Genomic DNA, 24211 nt, shown 5'->3' with positions numbered 1-24211 from the left:
ATGCCGCATGTTCTCATTCATAAGTGGGAGTTGAACAATGAGAACACATGGACACAGGGAAGGGAACATCACATACCAGGGCCTGTCAGGGAGTGGGGGATTAGGGAAGGGATAGCATTAGGAGAAACACCTAATGTAGATGACAGGTTGATGGGTGCAGCAAACCACCATGGCACGTGTATACCTATGTAACAAACCTGCACATTCTGCACATGTATCCCAGAACTTAAAAAAAAAAAAAAGTATCACCCCATCCAAACTGCTGGTACCCTACCTTCTTTCAGGTCAATGTTGGCATTCTGAATCAATTTACTTCTCATTTACTTTTCACTCATGCTCTTTCATTTTCAGTTCATTTACTAAACACCTATAATTTCTTCATTCCAGCCCTCAAAAAGTTCATTTTCATAATAACTGAAGCTCTTAGAACAAAAACGTCAAGTACCAGCAAAAGATGCACTAGCTTTATTTGAACAGGCATCACCGTATCAGAAAAATCTCAGCACTGGGGAAGGCATACAGGCTGTATCACTCCTCTTTTCACTGCTTATCAAATCAAATACTCTAAGCCTCCATTTCCATTTCCATTTCTAAGCCTTGCCAGCAAGGCTTCCTTCAGGGCCCCTTAGCTTACTATTAATATTATCCAGACACACCCACTTCCCCATATGTTCTATTGCTCTGTTCTTGTGGAACTTAAGACTGTTTCCCTCTAGGGACACCTTAAGTGCCACCTCCTCTCCAAAACCTTTTCCTAAACTCCCTCAGTACTCTGGACCTCAGATGCAACATCCCTTACCCCTAGTTAATCTTATTTGTGCCCTATCTCCCCTATGATCTGGGCTTATTCAGACTCACCTGTTTTCAACTAAACTTTCCAATTAAAGACAAGCGGCAAAGCAGCTGAATTAAATGAAAAGGATGAATATATTTTTCTAAGCTAGCTATTTTCAAATATTTTTTACTACCAGAATAAAATGAAGTACTTAGAATATAGCAAAGCCTCATTGTTGGTTAAATGGAAAAAAAAAAGTTGGTCCATTATAATTTGGGGGAATGCCAAGATGTTTCAGAATACATTCTACATAGATAAACTAATAAAAGAGACAGATAGCATGATGGCCTGTGGGGCCCAGGGCTGCCCAAGACCTACGGATATAGTTTCCTTGGTCCACACAGTATTTTCAGAAAATGTAAATTGAATGCCAATGTTCAAAATTCCACTGAATTTTTACATAAAATGTGGATTTCCAGATTCTTTTTAAAAACTGGACATTTTGGCAACACTTAGACTACGTGCCTCTTAACTAAGGCTAAACGGAGGCAAGCCTTTCCAGACTGCCATGGTGCTACCACTCTGTTGAGCTACCTGACCCTCTTCAGCTACCTGCCTGACCTTCGAGTCATCTGAATCCGTGATGCCTGGTATATTGAGTAAAGGAGACAGAAAAAGAGATTTACAGGCCAGGCACAGTGGTTCACGCCTATAATATCAGCACTTTGGGAGGCCACGGTGGGTGGACTGCCTGAGGCCAGGGTGAGACCAGCCTGGCCAACAAGGTGAAACCCCATCTCTACTAAAAATACAAAAATTAACTGGGTATGGTTGCGTGCGCCTGTAGTCCCAACTACTCAGGAGGCTGAGGCAGGACAATCACTTGAACTAGGAAGGTGAAGGTTGCACTGAGCCAAGATCAGGCCACTGCACTCCAGCCTGGGTGACAGGCAAGACTCTGTCTCAAAAAACAAAACAAAACAAAAAACAGATTTAGGTCTTAGTGGCAATTCTGCCACAAACCAGCAGAATAACCCTCATCAAGCTTTCAGGCCTCAGGTTTCTTACTCCTAAACAAGTATTAAAAGTCTGGTCCTGAGATTTTATGAGGCACCCACTGAAAAGCAATTGCTGAATTTTCCTTCCTAATTCACACCAGAAGTAGTGACATAACAAGCCTCAATATGAAATGTTCTCAAAGCACAGTTAAGACAGCTAGCACCACATTCCACTGTTCAAAGAAGTTACAAATGGCAAGCTGTTTTATAAAGCTTTTGGTGGACTTTAAAATATTTCTTTTTTTTTTTTTTTTTAAGACACAGTCTCACTCTTTATCACCCAGGCTGGAGTGAAGTGGTGCAATCTCGGCTCAAGCAAACTCCATCTCCCTGGTTCAATTGATTCTGGTACCTCAGCTACCCGAGTAGTTGCGATTACAGGTTTGCACTAACATGCCCAGCCAATTTTTGTACTTTAATATTTTTATTTATATATTTGATATTTTTAAATATTTATATTTTTTTAGTGGAGACGGGGTTTCACCATGTTGACCAGGCTGTTCTCTAACTCCTGACCTCAAGTGATTTGCCTGCCTCAGCTTTCCAAAGTGCTGGGATTATAGGTGTGAGCCACCGTGCCTGGCAGACTTTAAAATATTTCTAATAGAAAAGTTAAATCAACTTTCTTTATGGCTATAAAAGTACCCATGTCCACTAGATAATTTGGAAAACACAAATAAACAGCACGTATGATTTGGATAGAGTTTTCATGTTTTTGTCTCACCAGCAGTTTACTACAATAGAGGAACTCCTCTAAGGGCATTACTATAACTATGTGAACTTTAATAATGATACTAATAAAAGAATATTTAATAGACATCTATTGAGAACTTATGCTCCTGGTACTGTAAGTAATGTGTTATATGGATTACCTGTTCATTATTTAATCCTTACAACAACTCTATAAGGGCATAAGAAAATTATTATTTTTCCTTTTATTTTACGGAGATAGCACCTGAGGCTCAGAGAGGTTGAGTAGCTTTTTCAAAGTCACACTGCTGGTATATGCCAAAGCTATGGTTCACACCTAAGTCTGTCTGGCTATTAACAGCCACTACAATGTATAAACTCTTAAAGCTATAGAAAAATCATGCCTGTTGTGGTAAAAATTTGAAAACGATGACCGTAGAAAACTTTTTAAAAACATTAAATGGAAAAAAAAGCTAACATTTTGGCTTTCTTTTCTACTCTCCCTTTTTTGTCTTTAATAATTCAGATGATATTAAATATTTAATTTCATAATCTGTTTTCACTTTTAAAATCAACATTTTCTCTTGTCATTAATGCACTTGCAGTCTATAATTTAATAGCTTTATTAGATTAACATTAGGTTTTTAGTATCCCTTATTATAAACGATGCTCCAGAGAACACTTTAGAGGAAATCTGCTTGCATTTTGAATTTTTCCAAATGATAAACTTCTGGGAAAATGGCAGGAGTTGGGACAAGTGCCAGAGAAGAAAAGTTTTCTACAAGCCTGCCTTTGGATACTGGCCAGCTCCCTGGAAGGAGAGTTCCAGAGCCCAAACAAGGTAAGGAGAAAGACCACCCAAGGAAGGGGGAAACAGAAGATTGGTTACATATGGGGCACTGATGTAATATCTAAATACATTAAGAATGATGAGAACCAGGTTTCCCTTTGCCCAAAAGGGAGGTACAAATATGAGCAGAGACAAAACTAGAAAGCATCCTGCGTTTGATTCGAAAAGGATGCACCTGTGTGAACTCATGAGCTTCCACATATATATAAAAATATAATTGTAAACGTGTGTATATGTATATACTAATATATATACATACACATGCATGTATATACATACTTATATTCCTTGGCTCTAATGACTGGGCTTTGGAGCAGCAAATCCCTCAATGGCAAGGACTACGCTTAGAGAGTCTAGACCTTGATTTCTAAATACCACACTCCATCAAAAGGAGCCAGGGCTTAATGGTCAATTCCAAGACCAAAGCAGGTAAAACCCAAGACAAGCTTAGAACATCTTGTGCCAGAAAACAAGAAAAGTGCTCAAAGGTAATGGAGTCATCTCTAAAAAGACACTGAAGCCAGCCTGAAGGAGCTCCTACTAGCCAAACTAGGGGGTGAAAGGGGTAATTTGAGCACCAAAATACAGTAACAGATTATATCCCACTGAATTATATAAGACTCTGAGAGTGTACAGACATAAATAAATGAATTGAAACACGATATTTACATAGTTTCAAATGATCTCTTCACAAAACACTTAATCATTACAGTAGAAGAGTGATTTTAGTGAAGACACTTGGCAAGCATCGCCTTAATTGAGTAATCAAAGGTAATACCACCAATAACAAGACAAATGGAAATCACATGCCACCTAAAGGATGCCGTGAAAAAAGCATAGCATCACATCTGTGATTATTTCCTGCCAAAGACACAATTGATGGATGTTCTACAAAATAACCTGTAATTTTCCTAAGTGTCAAGATTGGGAAAAATCAAGCAAAGCTTGAGAAACTGTTTCAGATCAAAGGAGATTAAAGAAACAGGACTTACTTAGAGCAACTTGCAATTGGGAACAGATCTTTTTGCCATGAAGAACCTTATTGAGACAACTGGCAAAATCTGAACCGAGTCTGAGGATAAAATGGTAGAAATGTATCAGTGATAATTTCCTGATTATGACGGCTGCACCGTAGTTATCTCTGTCTGTAAGCCGTACTAAAGTAAATAGAGTGACAGAGCAGCAGGCTGGCACTTTACTGTCAAATGGTTCCCTTCCACTCCCCAGAGATGGTACACCCTGCAGCCCCTCCGACTCCACAGCTCGAGTCTTCATCTCTCCAGGTGTTGGCTCCCCTTTTGAAGTTGGGGGCCAGAGAAGCAAAAGAGTACAGGATCGGAAGTTGAAATATTTGGCTTTAAGTTTTGGTTCTTGGCTTTCTAGGTGTGCTCACTGAGCAAGACACACCCAGTTGTCTTCCTGGTAAAACAACAAAAACTTGCTTCAAGGGAAGCAGGTGAAGGGAAGGTTCTGCACAGCGTTGTTGTTAATAGTGAAAATGTGGATGCTTAAAAGGCCCAACATGCCGGGCGCGGTGGCTCACGCCTGTAATCCCAGCACTTTGGGAGGCCGAGGCGGGCGGATCACGAGGTCAGGAGATCGAGACCATTCTGGCTAACACGGTGAAACCCCGTCTCTACTAAAAATACAAAAAATTAGCCGGGCGTGGTGGCGGACGCCTGTAGTACCAGTTACTCGGAAGGCTGAGGCAAGAGAATGGCGTGAACCCGGGAGGCGGAGCTTACGTTGAGCCGAGATCGAGCCACTGCACTCCAGCCTGGGCGACAGAGCGAGACTACGTCTCCAAAAAAAAAAAAAAAAAAAAAAAGGCCCAACATTTGATGAACGGTCAAATAAATCATGACACATCCTTACCGTGCAGTCACTAAAACTGATGTTTACTAAATCTTTTCACGGCACGAGAAGATGTTCCTTGGATTAACAAAACTGGGATTTAAAAAAAAAGTTCTCAAAGACTGAACCACCAACCTGCAAATGACTGTGCATGACACCCCTTGCTACTTGCCTCAAGCTCCTCTGCTACCACTCGAACCAAGCAATGCCTCTCCAGGTGGCTGGCCTCGGCCAGGCCTGCGGAGATCCAGGTTACGCTCCGATGGGTCCGCAATACTCTGCGCACACACTCTCTCCATAAGCGGCACACGCTGGGGACGCAAACGCACAAAGGATTGCTAACGGACGTTCATTTTCGTCTCTCCCACAGCGCACAAACCCCCACCCGCTGGCGCAGCAGCAGATCACTGCGGGATCCAAAGTCCCCGGGGTAGGTAGGTGTCAGGGCGCTGGTTCGGAAGGAGAGCCAGATGTGGAGAAAACCTTAAGGGGAACTTCGCCCCTCAGGGAAGTCCCCCCGGGGCACCACGGCTGGGAGATACCTCGCGGGTAGGGGATCACCTCAGGTAGGGCGAGGAAGCCGGGGACGGCCCTGGGTCCCCAGGGTCTCTCCCCACCCCGCCAGCCTGGGACATGACCACGGCATGTCCCAAGGCAAGCTTCCCGCCTCCGCCTCCGCCTCCTCTCCTCACCAGGCCACCCGCAGCAACGCCTTGGCGGGCAGGAAGGTGAGCACACGCTCCACCACCTCCGCCAGGTTACTCAACACGAAGGTGCTCCGTGGGTCTACGGAGGAGCCGCGGCAGTCGCCGCAGCAGCCCACCGACTCCATTCCTCACCAGCCCGCTGGAACCAGTCCTACGGCGGCTCGGAGGAACCCGATTACGCCAGCATAGGGTTGCCCGGCCGGCGCACACTGAGCAGGCCTCCGCGCCACTTCCGGCTGGACGGGGAAGGTGGGCGTGGCAACGCCGGTGCGTTCCCTGGCCTGGAGCCCGTACTCCGAGGATGAAGCCATCCGTTCCGTAATACGCTCGGAACTGTTTTCTTCATTTTTGAGATTGGGTCTAATGCTGTGGCCAGGCGGGAGTGGAGTGGCGCGGCCTCTGTTCACTGCAGCTTCTACCTCCCAGGCTCAAGCGATCCTCCCGCCTCAGCCTCCCGCGTAGCTTTAACTACAAGCTCCCGCCACCACGCCTAGCTAATTTTTGTATTTTTTGTAGAGACGGGTTTCCTTATGCTCTCCAGGCTGGTCTCAAACTCCAGGGCTCAAGCGATTCTCCCGCCTGGGCCTCCCAAGGTGCTGGAATTACAGGCACGAGCCACCGCGCCTGGCAACTTTCTAGGAGGCCTCCTGCAGTGAAAATAAATTCTTCCTCTGCCTGTGCCTCTCACTGCCCTGGCACCGCCATATTTCTGAGTTTACATGTTTCTCTAATTCACAAATTCCTTGCAGGGACTAGGTAGTACTTATTGCTCTTCGTAGTCCCAATGCCTGTTTAAATAGCATAAGCTCAATTTTTGAACGGACAATGTTTGCTTTTAAAAAATTGTCTTAATGTGTGAAAATCACTGCCTTTATTCCTTGTAAACTTAGTTAACTCGTTGTAATCTTCAGGTTTAAAGTTTCGAATGAGTAAAATGACATAAATAGCACCTGCCATTCTAAGGTAGCTGAGTGGGATTGCTGTGAAGCACGCCCCAAGCTGTGCACCAGTTCCCCGCCAGGGACATCGGATTCACCTGGAAACTACTAAGTTTTAGCACGTTCCCGGTCCTTACCCTAGACCTCCTGAATCAGACACTGGGGGTGGGGCCCAGCAATGTGTTTTAACAGACTTTATGGCAATTCTGATGCTCAAACTGAGAGCCGCCAAGAAATGGAAGCACAGCAGGCAGGCTCGTCCCCACCTGCCATCCATTCCTCTCGCCAGTTCCTTCCTAAGGGAGCCCTCATTTTGATCGCCATATCTTGGGCAGAAACTTGGTCTAAATTAGCAGTTCTCATTATGGCCTCAGGACCCTTTACATCCTAAAATATTGACACGACCAATAGTTTATGTGTTATGACTATCAATATTTACCACATTAAAAATTAAATCAGAACATCTTAATACTTAACTCTTTTTTAAAAACAGATGTTATACATTAACGAAATATTTTTATGGAAAACAATTATTTCCCAAATCCTCCTTCCTCCACTGGTGGATGGTATGACATTGTCACTGGCATAAGCCTCCTGAGTAGCTGTGGCTTTTTTTTTTTTTTTTTTTTGGTAGACCCAGGGTCTGTGTTGCCCAGGCTGGTCTCAAACTCCTGGCCTCAAGACATCCCTCTGCCTCTGCCTCCCAAAGCGTTGAGATTACAGGTATGAGCCACCAAGCCCAGCCAGTTTTTTTCCATAGTCTATTTATAGGCGCAGCTGCTTAAGGAAGCCAGATGGCCCAGATGTCACCAGAGCTTCCTGACCCCTTGCGGAATACCAGAGGAAGACAAACAGGCGCCCTCCAGTTACCTTTAGATAATTAACATAATGCTAAAATCCTCTCCCCTAAAGAAAGCTCACTGGCGTCTTGTGAACATGGATGTATGAAGCAGCATGTTCAGGGACTATGCCTGCTTGTCTGGATCTCCAGCCTGTGCATGCCCTTCATACCTCCCCCGCCCCTCAGCTAACTCTTTAAACTCCCCAGCCTCCCATCCCTCTGGGAGAAGGTGCCTTTAGAGCATGAGCTCCCCTTCTCCATTCTCTGGCTACTGAATGAAACCTGACTGCCTTTCAAAGTGGGCGTTCTTTCTTTGTGGCTGATATAAAGTAGAGAAAGAGGACAGTTTACCAGTGACGGCATCACTTTACATTTTTGCAAATATTTAATTTCTGTCTTAATAGAAGACAAGTAGATTCTCATATTTGCTTCTGAATTCAATCTGTTGCAAAATCACATCATGTAGCCTCTGGAAAACTCCATTGTACACATGAAAGAATGAGTGAAAATGGCAAATGTTTTAATATTATGAAAACAGTCTTTTAAAACCTCTTGAAATGGTCTCAGGGGTCTCCAGTGTTCCCCAAATCAGGCTTTGAGAACCATTTGTGCAAACTAATCACGATGGTTTCATTCTTTTCACCACCATTGGTTTAGGGGTGGGCACAGGTCCCTGATGTAGCCAAGGAAAGGCAAGAGACAGTGTGCTTGATGGGACGGTGCTTTTAGAGATTTCCTCACCTCCTAAGGAGACACTAGAAGACAGGGGCATTTATCTACCTCTGGATCAAGTTAAGGGGGCTGCACATAACATGCAACCAAAAGATGAAACCAACATAGAAAAATCTCAAGGAAGCAAAGCCCAGATGTACAGGACCTGGAGTTGTCCTACCTCTGGACTTCTTGTATGTGAAATAACCTGTCAATTGTGTGCAAGGAGGCCATGGGTATGCTAAAGAAGGAGCGGATTATTTTCACTGGGGGAACTAAGGATAGCCATAAGGAAAAAGTAGCACTTGAATTTATAATGAGAATGGAAGAGGAAAAAGGCTGAGGAAAAGGTGACTATTGTACAGACTATTTCCAGGTTCTTTCACACCTTCTCTTGTTAAATCTGCCTGTCTTCCAAGCCTCCCCTCACCAACTCCTCTCCTTAAATATCTTATTCCAGAAAATCAATAGAGCCGCCTACAAACACATCAAGCAGAGTTTTCTTATGAGGGAAAAATGAGAAAGTAATCTTTTTTTGCTTGCCATGATCAGCACAAACAAAATTTTTCAATGGTTCTTTATTCATAAACTTGATGCAAGTTTACAAAATTTACTGTATATTGCCAAATAAATCTGCAATTAAAAATAAAATCCATGAAACAAAGCATGCCAAATGTGCAGCTATCAGTCTGCTTGCCATCAGGATATTAAAGAATTCAACAACGTATTCAAGATTTAGCCTTAGGCTTAAGGAACTTTACTGATTTAAAGAATTCTGCCTTGTCACTTGTTATCTGAGCAACTGGCAATCAGAACTTTATACAAATGTAATCAAGTGAACAAGAATACCAGAAAATCTATTTACTGCTCTCTTAACCAAAATGGAATCAAAAGAAATTAAACACACACAATAATGTAGAAATGACAAGTCTCTTAGATGTGGTTTACAAAGTTAAAAACTGAATCTCAGAGCTAATGCACAAGAAACACTTTTGAACTTTGTAACTGGTTTGTGCAGAAAAATGTGCTTCTGGATTTCTTGTTAAAAGTGCTTAAGAACTAGAATTTACTTTTAAATCAAACTTGGGTGTATAAAAAAATCTATTACCAACCAAAAAGGACTGATTCAGGTAAGGCAATAAAATGGAGAGTACCTTGATTGGAGTCAGGTTCTATAAAAAAATTAACATATATAGAGTTTCTATTAATCTTTCAATGTAAAAGCCATTGTTTTGACTGTGGCAAAAATTACTGTAAGAGTCTCCAAATTAAGTATCTTTTTGTACTTAACTGCACAGCTTTCGCTCAAGGAGTCTTTGTGCCAATCACTTTATAAGTTTATTAGTTTACAAATGATTGCAACATCCCGTTAATAAAATGGAAACGTAAGATGACTTAGTATTTTAAATAACTTTAAGCTCCATACTGTGGCTCTTGTTCATAAGAAACACTGAACCAACAAGTAGCAGATTCAGCCCAGCAAGACTCTGATGCCCCAGTGGAAATCACTACTCACAAGCCTTAATTGATAACAGTTTTACACTGCTTTGCCTAAAAAGTACAATACAACTCAATTAAGAGTATTATCTTCAGGAAACAATTCATATCTTCACATATCATTAAAAAGTTTAACAATTTAATGAGTAGGTTTCCTATCATTTTGGCAATATCATAAAATGGTTTTAGACATGAAAGAGCTATTATGATTTAGAAGGCCTTAAATTTTCTAAACCAATATTGAACATCGATTAAACCTGTATTGGCTGTAAATGGAACAATATATTGCAAATCTTTGTAACCCATGGGCTCAATATAGGAAAGTTACCCTAAAGCCTCAACTTCAGTAGCCTGATGTTGACTTGGCTGCTTTAAAAGTTCACTTTTCAAGAAAAAGAGATAAGGAATGGCCAGTATGTGTATTTATCAGGAAAAATACAGTGAAGGCCCCACTGCTCAGTCCAAGATATCTAAAATGAGCAAAATGCAAAGGCTGTAACTTATACTGGATGTCAGATGACAGATTATCCACTAAAATATCTATTAACTAACGTCTCCGGTACTGCTGTAATAGGGGCACTCAAAGCTTTTGTTTGCATGTTGGAAAGATTTTCTTTAAAGCAACATTAGTCCAAACATACAACAGTCAACATATTTAGCCATCTTCCTTTGGAGGGGTGTACCAGCCTGAAATAGAATGAAAAAAAAAAAGTTAAAATACTTTAATTCTTAAATAAATTAGAAGAACTGGCATGTAATAAGGTTAACTACAGTCTCTTTTCATAATTTTGGTGTTTAAATCTACCGTAAAAAAAATTTTTTTTTTTTTTTTTTTTTGAGACAGAGTTTCACTCTGTTACCTAGGCTGGAGTGCAATGGCGCAAACTCAGCTCACTGCAACCTCCACCGCCCAGATCAAAGCAATTCTCCCGCCTCAGCCTCCCAAGTAGTTGGGATTACAGGCATGCGCCACTATGCCCCACTAATTTTTTTTTTTTTTTTTTTGGTATTTAGTAGAGACAGGGTTTCACCATGTTGGTCAGGCTGGTCTCCAACTAATGACCTCAGGTGATCCACCCACCTCTGCCTCCCAAAGCGCTGGGATTACAGGTGTGAGCCACTGCACCCAGTCTACTGTAAAAATTAAACTTACACTTGGATTGGTAACACTGCATTTTGCTATTTCACAACAGAAATTTATTTTCTATGAATAAATTGTACCTGAGTTTTCAACACAAGAGCTCTGTATTAATGGCATATCTAGCTAAAGATGACTGTGGAATATTAGACTAAAAGAATAAGTTTTATTCCACTTCAGTTCTATATGTGAAAGTAAGCCTCATGGAAAGTATTTATTTCCCCAAACAAAATCCTGGCGATTTAGAATACAAGGAACTTGGACTGTTATCAGAGCCATAACGTCATTTCACAATGACAAGGAAGCCATCGCAGCAGGTGCAGTGACTAAATGACTATGCCTAAAATCAGAGTTAGTAGCAGGCCAAACTAGAATCCATCTTGAGCTATTGTACAACATGGTGACTATAGTTAACAATATACTATATTCTTGAAAAATGTTAAGAGTGGATGTAAATGTCTCACCATAAAAATGATAACTATGTAAGGTGATGCCTAGGTTAATTAGCTAGATTTAGTCATTCCACAATTATGTATACTTCAAAACTTTGTACACAATAAGTATAATGTCTATTTTTTAAAATAAGAAAAAAAATTTTTTGAAGATTTAAAAAAAAAAAAAACCCTAGAGGTCATCTCTCCTGATTCTGAATCTATTACTCTTTCATCACAGCTAAGCTTACACATACCCACACACTCTCAAATACAGCATTTTCTATAAATATTTTTTGAATGCCAGTTGTAATGCTTAAGAAATAAAAATGAAGATAAGAAGAAATCTGTTTCCCAGGTTCCGCAAAAACCTAAGCTCTCCATAAAAAGGCAAATTAGACTAAGTACTGTTTAGTATGAAACTTTAGAATAGTATGAATATGCCAAGATCTATAAAGTATCAAAGTAGTACACAGGTTTCTCTGGATCTAATTTTGTGTGCTAGAAATTATTATTATGAAAACCTGGCCTTGTCCTCAAATTTTATCGTTTCTCTCTTCTGCTTGAAAATTTTGTTTTGAATACTATTTCCATAAGTAAGCAATCACTGAAAGAGTGATAAGTTTGCTTTGTCATTAAAATAAGTGAGCACAAAACACAAATCTTAAGTCACAAACTGACACATTTCTAGCAAAGTAAAGAATACTTTACAGGCATGGTGGCTTGTGCCTACAGTCTGAGCTACTGGGGAGACTGAGGCAGGAGGATCACATCAGCCCAGGAGCTTGAGGCTGCAGTCCACTATGATCACGCCTGTAAACAACCACCACACTCCAGTTATAACAACAAGAACTCCATCTATAAGGAGTTGCCTTTAACTCAGTTCCTAATATTTCAAGTAAGTAAAGTGAGTCATTCATTAATCTACTTTAAAAAAAAAAAAATCTTGATTCTGACTTTGAGATACCTAGGCCAAGTGTATACGATACAAAAATTTTGATTGAAGTACAATGTTACGGTTTTGTGGTGCGGTGGCTTATACCTGTAATCCCAGCACTTTGGGAGGCCGAGGCAGGCAGATCACAAAGTCAGGAGATCGAGACCATCCTGGCTAACATGGGGAAACGCGGTCTCTACTAAAAATACAAAAAAGGCGTCTCTAGTCCCAGCTACTCGGGAGGCTGAGGCAGGAGAATGGCATGGACCCGGGAGGCGGAGCTGGCAGTGAGCCAAGATAGCGCCACTGCACTCCAGCCGGGGTGACAGAGCAAGACTCTGTCTCAAAAAACAAATAAAATAAAATAAAATAAAATAAAATAAAATAAAATAAATAAATAAATAAAGATTTTGTATGCAGCACAAGTTTTTTTTACCATGGTAACAGCACTTTAAGAAACTAAAGCAAAAACAGAAAAATAAAATGGTAAGTATTAATACATTATCTAAAACTTCTTAAATGGCAATAAACACTTATTGAATTAAACATACCATTTTTCTCATGTATCTGTACAATGGAATTATAGGATTGTTGGGCTCTTGCTAGATTATATTGATTCTGAAAGAGAATTACACATTTTAAATCAAAAGTGTAATTACGTGAAAATTATTACAATAAATTTATGAATGCATCACACTGTGCTTCAAAGAACATGGGAAACTGACTATTTCCATTTCAAAAACAATTTTAACTTAATAGCCTCATTTCTCAATTTCATTATTCTCTACAATTTTATAAAAATAACAAAACCAAAATTGTACCCCAATAAAAACAATCCTCACAGTTCATTTTTATAAGTCTTCCTACCATTGGACAAGTACAAAGCTTTCTGGTTCTAGAGTCCATCTCCATATTACTGAATAAAGTTAAAGGATTATATCTGGATGTTAATAAAACTCAAACTCTCTTCACATAACTCCTATTTTAAAAAAAACAAAATATTACTTTCAGATAAGAAAATATTAAGTTTCCACGACTATACATATGAATGACATTTTAAGTTAGAAATCTAAAGAATGCCCGTAATTGTCACCATGCTTACTAAAGGAGCCCTCTTTTGATAAAAATATACAATCTTTTTAAGGAGCCAAATCTAGGATTAATTTTGTCACCATAATTACAACCAACCTATATCTTCACTTCGAATTAATATACCAGGAGCACTCTCCATAGTGGTACCCATCTATCCACTATATTATGTGGCAGAAATTTTTGCACAATAAATTCACACAGCACAAGACTCAAAAATGTCTACATCCTAAGTGAAAACTCTCTTTCCTACTTGTGCCCTAAACACCCAGTTTCCTCCCATTCATCCCCCTTCCTCCACAAAAGTTAACCACTATTACTAATTTCTTGTATGTCCCTCTAAGATTATACAAGAATATTCATGTGCAGCCCACTGTTATTAGCCACTGTCCCTGGCTTTCCTTCACTAACAGTTGCATACTACAGACACTGGTCTGCCCCTTTTCTCATCTAGCATATGTTCCATATCAGTATGGAACATATCTGTTTTAAACACTGAAATATTTCTATTATATGGATATTTAAATATTTAATCAGTCCCCTACTGGTGGACATCAGGTTTTGTCAATATTTTGCTGTTACAATGTTGCCAAGAGCAACCTTGTACGTATATCTGCTGAGTACTGGTAAAAATGTCCTAGAGTAGAGCTGCTGGGTCAAAAGATATATATGCGTTAGTAATTCTGAGATATTGCTAAATTGCCCTCTACGTAACTGCACAAATGTGTCTGCCCACCAGCCATCTGTAAGAGTGCCTCGATGCAGCCTCACCAATGCATTTGTAGATTTCTGACAATATACTAGATGGACTCCCAGTATAGTTTTGATTTGTATTTCTATTATTGAGTGAGACTGAGCATGTCTCCATTATGTTCATAAGCCACTTATTTCTATTTCTGTAAACAGACTTTTTATACCCTTTTCCTATTTTTTTTTTAACATGTTAAATTTATGTAAGGACTTTTCCTATTTTTCTACAGGGTAGTCTTTTTCAACATCTAAGAGCTCTTTAAAATAGTAAAGCCAGCTGGGCACGGTGGCTCACACCTGTAATCCCAGCACTTTGAGAGGCTGAGGCAGGTGGATCACCTGAGGTCGGGAGTTCGAGACCAGCCTGACCAACACGGAGAAACCCCATCTCTACTAAAAATACCAAATTAGCCAGGCGTGGTGGCGCACACCTGTAATCTCAGCTACTTGGGAGGCTGAGGCAGGAGAATCGCTTGAACCCGGGAGGTAGAGTTGGCAGTGAGCCCGAGATCGCGCCATTGCACTCCAGCCTGGGCAACAAGAGCAAAACTCCATCTCAAAACAACAACAACAAAAACACACAAATAAAATAGTAAAGCCCTGCCATAATGCACCTAATAAACTAAACAAAAAATGTATAGTAACACGTTTTTCTTAACATTAATGAAAAAGTTTTTTTTTTTTTTTTTTTGAGATGGAGTCTCGCTCTGTCACCCAGGCTGGACTGCAGTGGCACGATCTCAGCTCACTGCAAGCTCCGCCTCCCAGGTTCACGCCATTCTCCTGCCTCAGCCTCCCGAGTAGCTGGGACTACAGGCACCTGCCACCACGCCCGGCTAATTTTTTGTATTTTTAGTAGAGATGTGGTTTCACCCTGTTAGCCAGGATGGTCTCGATCTCCTGACCTCGTGATCCGCCCGCCTCAGCCTCCCAAAGTGCTGGGATGACAGGCAAAAAAGTTTTTGTTTTGGTATTTTCACAAAAAGGACAAAAATAAAAGAAACAAACTGGACGTAAAAACTATATATACCCTGAAACTCCCAAATGACTGTGAAGCAGTCACTTTCCAACCCTACTGCCCACCACCCAAAACACAAGGAGAAAAGAATGTTGGCCTTCCCCAGTCTCAATTATCAGTAGGAAGGTACTCAAAAGCCCAGTTTAAACAAATGTTTCTGCAGAGACTTTACTGTACTGGGGGTCTAGCCCTTCCTATTCTTCTAACTCACTGATTTCTGCTTGTGTATCTTTAATAATTTCCCCAATCTGCTTTCCTTCAGGTTCTTTTAAGAGATGAAGTCTTGCTCTGTCACTCAGACTAGAGTGCAGTGGCTGGATCTCAGCTCACTGCAACCTCCACCTCCCGGGTTCGAGCAATTCTCCTGCCTCAGCCTCCTGAGTAGTTGGGACTACAGGCGCCTGCCACAATGCCCAGCTAATTTTCGTGTTTTGTTTTTTGCAGAGATGGGTTTCACCATGTTGCGCAGGGCGGTCTCGAACTCCTGAGCTCAGGCCATCCACTCTTCTCAGCCTACCAAAGTGCTAGGATTATAGGAGTGAGCCACCATCCCCGGCCTCCTTCAGGTTTTTTTATTGTCCTTTTTTAACAATCGGAGGCTTGATTCATTTTCATTCTTTTCTTAATGGCATAAGGATTTGGCAATGAACATTCCTCTGAGCTCTTCTTTAGTGTCTGATAAGTAATGATTGCCATTATTGCTATTCTCTAGATATTCTGCAGTTTTAATTTCAAATCCCTGTTTGACCTAAGGGCTGTTTGCATGAGTTATAAAATTCCAGAAAGAACTATCTGTTTTCTGGTTTTATTATTAACTTATAGATTTCACTAAGATCAGAGAATGACATCTGTCCTTTTCTGTTTTTCAGTATTTGAAGTGTTGTTCATTGAAAAAGATTAGCTTCTTGAATGTTCCAGATAGGAAGAGGGAGGGAGAGGAGGGGAGAAAGGAATAGATAGAATTTTAGTAAATGTTAATTATGGTTCAATTCTAAGCATTTTAAAATTTCATTTTACTTTTTAAAACCATGATTTACAAGTGTGTTTAATTTCCAAATTCACATAGCTTTTTGTTAATCTCTTCATTATTGCCTTCTAACCTTAACTGCTTCATATTTAAATTATATGGTGTGTATGGTACCAACTGTTTTTAAATCGTCTGATTTTATGGATTTATAATTAATTTTTCTCCCATAGTCCATATATGCTTGAGAACGATCTATATCTAATTATTGGGTACAGAGGTCTCTATTTGTGTATTATACCATGCCTGTTCACTGGTTATTCACATCTACATATGGGCATTCTGTTTATCTTACTAGTAGTACACAGGGTATGTTGAAATCTCCAACTATGATGGTGGACTTGTCAACTTCTCCCTGTGGTTTTATCAGTTTTTCCTGGGTATTTTGAGGCTATTTTGATAGGTACATAAAATATGAAAATTGCTATATCCTCCTAATTAACAGACTTATCATCAAATTGTTACTAATGCTTTCTGTTCCAGAATCCTATTTTGTTTGATACTAAAGCTGTATCATTTGTTTTTAGTTAATGTATACTGGCATATCTTTATCACTCTCCTTTATAAAAACTTTCAACCTTTTTGTACCTTCATATTTGAAATATATAGATTAAAACAGCTGGATTTTATTAATTCAATCTAACTGGTAACTTTAGTCCATTTACATTTGTTGTGACTGATTTATGTAGACTTGCTTCTATCACCTTTAGAACTTCTATTTCTCTCACTTTCTAATATAATTCTAATATCTCCTCCTGGGATTCCACTAAGACATATTTTAGCCCTCATTCTGATCTCTCCCCACCAACCCCACCAACTTCTGCCCTATTATCTATCCTCATGTCTCTCTGTGTAACATTCTAACTTATTTTTTTGAGATAATCATCTAATCAATTAATTATCTTCTGGTGTCTAATCTACTGAGTTTCTTATTTCAACAATTACATTTTTTATTTTGAGACAGAGTCTCACTGTCACCAAGGCTGGAGTGGCGCGAACATGCCTCAGTGCAGCCTCGGTCTCCTGGGCTCAAGTGATCTTCCCACCTCAGCCTCTTGAGTAGCTGAGACTATAGACAGGTACCCCATACCCAGCTAATTGTTTTTTTTAGGGTGGGGGGGGCATATTTTTTGTATAGACGAATTCTCACCATGTTCCCCAGGCTGGTCTCCAACTCCTGGGCTCAAGCCATCCTCCTGCCTCGGACTCCCAAAGTGCTGAGATTACAGGCGTGAGCCACCATACCCATCTATATTTTTTAATTTCTGTAAGTTCTATTTCATCCGTTTTCTTTTCAGGTCTTCTTCATCATTCCTGGTGGTCTTGCTGAATGCTCAATTTTATGATTCCATCTTTTTTTCTTTATATTAGATTTCACATATAACTATTTTCTCACAAGTCTAATATCTGAAGTCTGTGCTCTGTATCTGGTAATTCCAAAACCTACTGTCTTTGGGAAACGTATCTATTATTATTTCTGACAATTCTCAAATATGTTGGGTTGACTATTTGAATGCTATGATCTGAGTGAATTCTTTTAATCTTTGGGAATCCTACAGGCTTAAATTAGAGATGCTTTCCTACAAAAAGTATCTGTGTCTGCTTCTGATGACAGCTGTGGATACAACTAACATGAGACCACTTTACCATCCTGCATAATCCTGAGATGCTCCAAGAGATTTGGCTCCCCAACCTTGCTCATTTATACACAGAAGACTAGACTGCTTAGTATAGGTAGTGACTCACTTCCTCCTACCCTGGAAAAAACATAACAGATCTCTCTTCTGAATGTGATCACAGTCTAGGGGATTCTGTGGGAGAATAAGTGGAGGTTACGGGCAGCAGGGAAAGACAGAAGCCTTTCCTGATCATAGAAATAGGTCAGAAGCTGCCCTAAAGACTGTGTGCTCCAGGATTTCACTATTTAACTCAACTACCATTCCCTCCATAGTGAATGAAAGCTTCTTAAAGCACCATCTTGCCTTTAAACCACAAATTCTTGCTAAAAGTCATGGTAACAAACCTCTGGCTTTGGAAGGCTGTCTCACTAATGTCCTAAAATTAACGTTACAGCCTATGCTTCAGGTTAACTGAAAAGAAAACCAGCCTGAACAACATCCTTATGTCCCATGGCTTGCTCTCAGCTCCTCTTGGTTGGGCCTAGGGCAGCCAGACTGTCTGGTTCCAATCCTTGTTCTGCCACTTGTCACCTCAGACAAGTTATCTAACTAACTTCTGTATGCTTCAGTTACCTCATCTACAAAATGCAGATAATAGTACCTACTTTTTAAGTTATTAAGAGGATTGAAAGACTTAATAAAAAGTAAAAGATAAAAAAAAACCTTGGTAAGCATAGGCACAGAGAAAAAAAAAGTAAAAATAAATAAATGAAAAGACTAGAGCCTAGCACATAAAAGCTTACCAGGAATTAGTTCTATAACATGAACTCAATTTTTTAAAACTTCAAAGTACATATAATTTTTAATTTACTACGGTATACATACCAATAGTAAGTTTACAACTGTAAACTTATTTGTTTACAAATAAGTTTTTTTGTTTACAACTGCAAACTTATGTTTATCTACAGCAAATATAACAAAGACTAAAAGAACAGATATGAAATCATTAAGTGATTATCAATTAGTATCTTTAATTTTCTTATAATTCCATATTTTCTATAGATCACTTTTGTAACAAGAAGAAAACAAACCAAATGAAAATGAAACTATCTCAAAAAAGAATTAAGTCAAGACAGGAAGAAAGCTTATAAAGTAATATAAAATGTATCTTACGGTTTATGTAAAATTCTTAACAGAAGTACCTTATTTGCTCCAAACTGCACTCTGGCTTTGCCTTTGACTAAGGTGGCATTTATTTGCATGATGACCGATTCTATCGAGTAGGCACTGCTCCAGCCCTATAGAAGAACAAAGTGTCTCTAAAATACAGCAGTATCTCTGATTCCCACTTGGGAAGGCCTAACAAAATGGTATGTAACTCAACAGCAGCAAATCAGTGTTAAAAAGTCTGTAGTCAAGGGGAAAAAGTAAAATTGGAACATTTCCAGAATCTTACAAAAAAAACAACAAACCAATGTTCTAAGTGCCCAACATGAGCAAATTAGAACCTTAAATAAAGGTCACTCTTAATGCCTATCCTAGCATAGATTCAGCACCAAGTACAATGTCATTTTATTGGTTTACCTTTTTCATTCTTGAAAGTAGAAGCTATTTTAAAAATGAACTAAAATTTAAGAGTAGGAGCTATTAAAGAATTTTCTACTTACAATCTAATTTACATGATCAAAACACTAAATTGCGGGTGGAAATGGAGTACCGTAAGAAAAGTCACCTGTTTTGTGAGAAGTTCCATACATAATGCTCCTCCACCCAATACATACCTTAAAAAGAAAAAAGGAGTCATACAAAATTCTCGAGAATTATTCCTCCTTAAACAATTTCTAAGTGCCATTACCAAGAAAATATGCACACAAGTAAAGATGAGAAAATAACATGCAGACATGACAACAGTTAGGGATATAGGACTATGGGTAATTTAAAAATTCTAATGTTACCACGCTAACGTAATCCCTCTGAAATTCTAGTCAATTTTTTATAATGGTTCTTAGAACATAATACTCTCAGATTTGTATGACATCAGTAACTAAGAACTTAGCCCTAAATATTCCAAAGAATAGGGGCAGAAGAATCAGTTTCCTTAAATGGCATTCACGTGTTCTTTACATCTGAAACTTTCTCTACCATGATGTTACAGCCAGGAGTTTTACCCCTGACAATGACACTGACCTTACCCTATCCATGCTATGAACATGTGTATGGTTTTATGGTTCAAATTGTTTTTACCCATTCTGTTGTGAGAATCAAATGGTTCTGACCATGGAGCTTCTCTCTGGGACTCCCTTAAGCTCTTTCTAGGCCTGAAGACTATTCTCTGAACCAAAGATAACTTCTGGGGATGTACCAAATCTCCCATTAGAAAATCATTATTTAGATAACAATTTTTAACCTTTATCTTTCTCAAACAAAATTTCATTTCTCCTTCAATGTTATTTTAAATTTCAAAATACATAAATATCATGCCTTAAAAAATCAAGGGAATGATAGTTTTAGAACAAAAACTGTGGTAATTTTGAAAACACAAAAGCTAAGACCACTGATTAGGTCTGTGTGGACACCAAGTCCACCACAAATTGTTCTGTCCTCCGGGGCTCTGCCCATGCCTTTCCCTTGCTTGAGATTCCTTCTGCTTCCTACCCTTCCAAATGCTGTATTTCCTCCCAGAAGACTTGCCAAGACCACTCTAGCCTGCACATCTTCCATTCCAGTTAACTAAAGGCATCTTTGTGTCGACTAACCAAATTACTTTGCAGACAAGGCATCTAAAAACTTTTACTGTAGACCACTAACATTAATAATTGTTATAGTGACAATATTTAATAATAAAATTAGGGAAAGAAGTCCTCTTCATCTCCCCCATCCTGGAGAATCCAAGCAAGTGTCTCTCCCCACTTGCTTTGCCCAAACCCTGGGACCTTTCAAAGTGAAAGATTAATGGAAGGGAAAGAAAATCTAAAAGAAAAACTCTCCAAAGATTTAAATTCAGGTGAAGGCTCATGGGATTAAATTTTTTTTTCTTTGTGTATTCTATTTCTGAAACATAGAAATCTATCTTCCACTCTTTAACTCTCCTACTGGGCTAAAAGAGTATTGTATATAATGTGCACTCACTGATTTAACAGAATTAGAAGATCCAGGTACTCATTTAGATTTGGGTTCCACAATTGCTCAAAGCTTAATAATCAGTTAATGAGTTAACATCACACACGATCTTCAAATTTTGGAAATGCTGATGGTAGACAGGAACTTGTCTTGGGAAAAGGAAGTATACAGTAGACATTGTACCTATTATCCAATCACAACCACCTTTCCTTTAAAGTACCCCACTCTTCCTTTGAGGATGCAGTCTTAAGAGGTGGGGGGAAGAAGGGGAGTTTTTGGATTTTCAGGTCAAAAAGTGCATTTGTACAAGTAGGTAATAACTACACAAATGTTTGTTGAACACAGGACAAGTAGTTCTAGTACCTACACAAAAAGTAAGATAACTAAACTTTTCCTTAATATACACTTTCAGCAGCATCGACACCTAAAAGTGGCCAATTCTACTTCTGTATTAAATTACATTCATTTTGTCAACAAGTGTTCCAAATTCTTACTGCTCTTTACCTCCAAAGGGTTCCTGCTGAATACTAAGACAGTTCAAGAATACTAAGGGAAAAAACATTAATGATCTAAGTAAGGGTCATCTAAGGATGACACGCCATATATATGGACACAGTAATACAGTATTTTCAACTTTAAAAAAGTTCAGTTGCCAAAGTTGTACAGCAAACACTATCCTAAGCTTAGCCTCTTCAGACATTTGATTTAAAAATCACTGTAAAAAACACCAGTCACAAAAAGCCACATTTTATATGATTCTATTTATATGAAATGTCCAAGACAGGCAAATCTACAGAGATAAAAATTAGATGAGAGGTTGCCAGGATCAATGGTGGGGGAGATGGGTATAGGGAGTGACTGCTAATCAGTACGGGGCTTCTTTTTGAAGTAATGAAAATGTTCTGAAATTAGGTAGTAGTAATGGCTGCACAACTCTGTGAATATACTAAAAACCACCAAATTGTACACTTCGAAGGGTGAGTTTTGTCATATATAAACTGTATCACAATAAAGCTGTTAGTTTAAAAAATGTTTGGCTATGTCAAGAAATAAGTAGGGTCATAACTAGAAGATATGGGATATGAAATACATAGAACAAAACTGCTCAATAATCATCTATCTAGAATCACACAATGCTTAAGCTTTACCCTGATTGAGATGGCAAGCTTTTACTTCTTCCCAAGTCAGCAAATAATTCCTCCTCCTCACTTAATAGTTGACTATGAAGACCAAGCCATTTTGATTTTGCGTCCAATGAGCTTTCACATTTCATTCCTCCTTCCACTCCCATGACTCCTAAACCAATGCAGGTTCTCCTCACTTCACTCTAAGACAACAGTGGGGCCCTCAACTACCGTCACACTCTTCTAGGCTCTGTGAGCACAATGGGTCTCATATTCTCTTCTGCTGTCAGCAGATTTACTTTACAATAGTTTCTTTACTGCCACTCCCCTTTTTCTCAACCAGTTATACAGAAAGATGAATAGCCAGGGTGATAGTTTACTTAGCAGAGGGAAAAAAAAAAAAAAAAAAGATCTGTTACCAGTCCACAGACCTGTTTAAGTACAAGATATTACATCAGCACTATTTCCTAAAACTCTTCTACATGAGTCCTGCCCTCCTGGTGTTATAGCTCAAACTGGTCTGGTATACTCTGAGTATCTCATTCTCTTTCCTAGATATCTGATTGTGTTTACTTTTCACCTATGTAAATCATTTTCCTTCAACCTCCACCAGCTGACCAAACCCCACTCACATTTCACTGCCCAGCTGGGATCTCACCTACTTCATGAAGTCTTCAGGTCACTATTGCCAGAGCAACTCTTTGCTGCTTTAAACCTCTGATAAATTAAGTCCATGGTTAGCATTTGATAATCAATGGAGTACTTAGTACTTTTAATCCCCTCTTATATAGCTGGCATTTGGTATAATGAAAAACACTTTATTAGAAATCAGAAGATTTATTTGAGTAGGTCACAAGCTGACTTATTCAAATTTTTCATTTGAATAATGAGAACAATAACACTGTGGCAAAAAAGAATCAATTAAGAAACTACGTAACAGATTTTAAAACTGAAAATGGCATTATTCATAAAGTATTTGTCTCTATTCTAGGTGGTAAACTAAGGTCATAAACTTAAATTCTTGGAATTCTTACAATAAAATGTTGAAAAGCTATACTGGCCAATTTTATAATCACATTTTAAAATGTTCTGATTTAAAAAAAAAAAAAATTTGAGACAGACTCTCGCCCTATTGCCCAGGCTGGACTGCAACCTCCACCTCCTGGGTTCAAGCGATTCTCCTGCCTCAGCTTCCCGATGAGCTAGGATTACAGGCACCCACCACCACGCCCAGCTAATTTTTGTATTTTTAGTAGAGACGGGGTTTTGCCATGTTGGCCAGGCTGGTCTCAAACTCCTGACTCAGATGATCCACCTCCCTTGGCTTCCGAAAGTGCTGGGATTACAGGTGTGAGCCACCACATCTGGCTGATAAAAATGTTTTTATATATTTATTCTGAATTTGCAAATTTCTTCCAAATATTTTCCTTGATCATTTTTTTTCTCTCAAATAAGATTTTGAACAAAAAATGACCTGTCTTCCTTTTCCCATGCTTATGGGAATACTGAGTAAACATCACAATTTTATAAACAAGCACGGCCAGGCAGTGGCTCATGCCATAATCCCAGCACTTTGGGAGGCCTAGGTGGGTGGATCACTTGAGGCCAGGAGTTTGAGACCAGCCTGGCCAATATGGTGAAACCCTGTCTCTACTAAAAATACAAAAATTAGCTGGGCATGGTGGCCCATGCCTATAGTCCCAGCTACTCAGGAGGCTGAGGCAGCAGAATGGCTTGAACTCGGGAGGTGTAGGCTGCAGTGAGCCAAGACTGCACCACTGCACTCCAGCCTGGGCAACAGAGTGAGACTCTGTCTCAAAAAAAAAAACAGAACAAAACTAAAGCACAATAGTTATGTCATTTCTCCCCAGTCAATAAAGGCTTCATTAAAGATATTTTAACATTAAACTATGAAAAACGTAAGTAAAAGACTGGTGTTATGAGCAAGAGAAAGGTTAAAAATTTACTATTTTTCAGTCTTGTGTTTATTTTGTATATGTAAATATTTGGCTGGGTTACCTAACATTCAGCTTCCAAAAC

The 24211-nt window shown here is 39.3% G+C and overlaps 2 protein-coding genes across 14 annotated transcripts in view; both read right to left on the bottom strand.

Moving 5' to 3' along the window:
* FBXO22 (F-box protein 22) overlaps nucleotides 1-6162 on the bottom strand; it is a 32239-nt gene extending 26077 nt beyond the window's left edge. Inside the window, exons 1-2 of one of the 2 annotated variants that reach the window (XM_054531207.2) lie at nucleotides 5920-6162; nucleotides 5400-5538 (exon numbers count right to left, since the gene is read on the bottom strand). In XM_054531207.2, the coding sequence (XP_054387182.2) occupies nucleotides 5400-5538; nucleotides 5920-6059 (279 nt within the window). In that variant the 5' untranslated portion in view covers nucleotides 6060-6162. 2 annotated transcript variants of the gene reach the window in all.
* A 2825-nt stretch (nucleotides 6163-8987) lies between these two features.
* UBE2Q2 (ubiquitin conjugating enzyme E2 Q2) overlaps nucleotides 8988-24211 on the bottom strand; it is a 58655-nt gene continuing 43431 nt past the window's right edge. For 8 of the 12 annotated variants that reach the window (XM_024232681.3, XM_024232683.3, XM_024232684.3 and 5 more), the window contains 4 exons: nucleotides 19660-19708; nucleotides 19130-19225; nucleotides 12979-13045; nucleotides 8988-10608 (listed from right to left, as the gene is read on the bottom strand). In XM_024232681.3, coding sequence (XP_024088449.1) covers nucleotides 10577-10608; nucleotides 12979-13045; nucleotides 19130-19225; nucleotides 19660-19708 — 244 coding nt within the window. In that variant the 3' untranslated portion in view covers nucleotides 8988-10576. The remainder of the gene's footprint in view (nucleotides 10609-12978; nucleotides 13046-19129; nucleotides 19226-19659; nucleotides 19709-24211) is intronic. The other 4 variants (XM_063716245.1, XM_054532952.2, XM_063716246.1 and 1 more) reach the window with 2 other exon arrangements.

This window comes from Pongo abelii, chromosome 16, assembly GCF_028885655.2.
Source record: "Pongo abelii isolate AG06213 chromosome 16, NHGRI_mPonAbe1-v2.0_pri, whole genome shotgun sequence".
NCBI classification, from domain to species: Eukaryota; Metazoa; Chordata; class Mammalia; order Primates; family Hominidae; genus Pongo; species Pongo abelii.
This window is presented reverse-complemented; position numbering and strand designations above follow the sequence as displayed.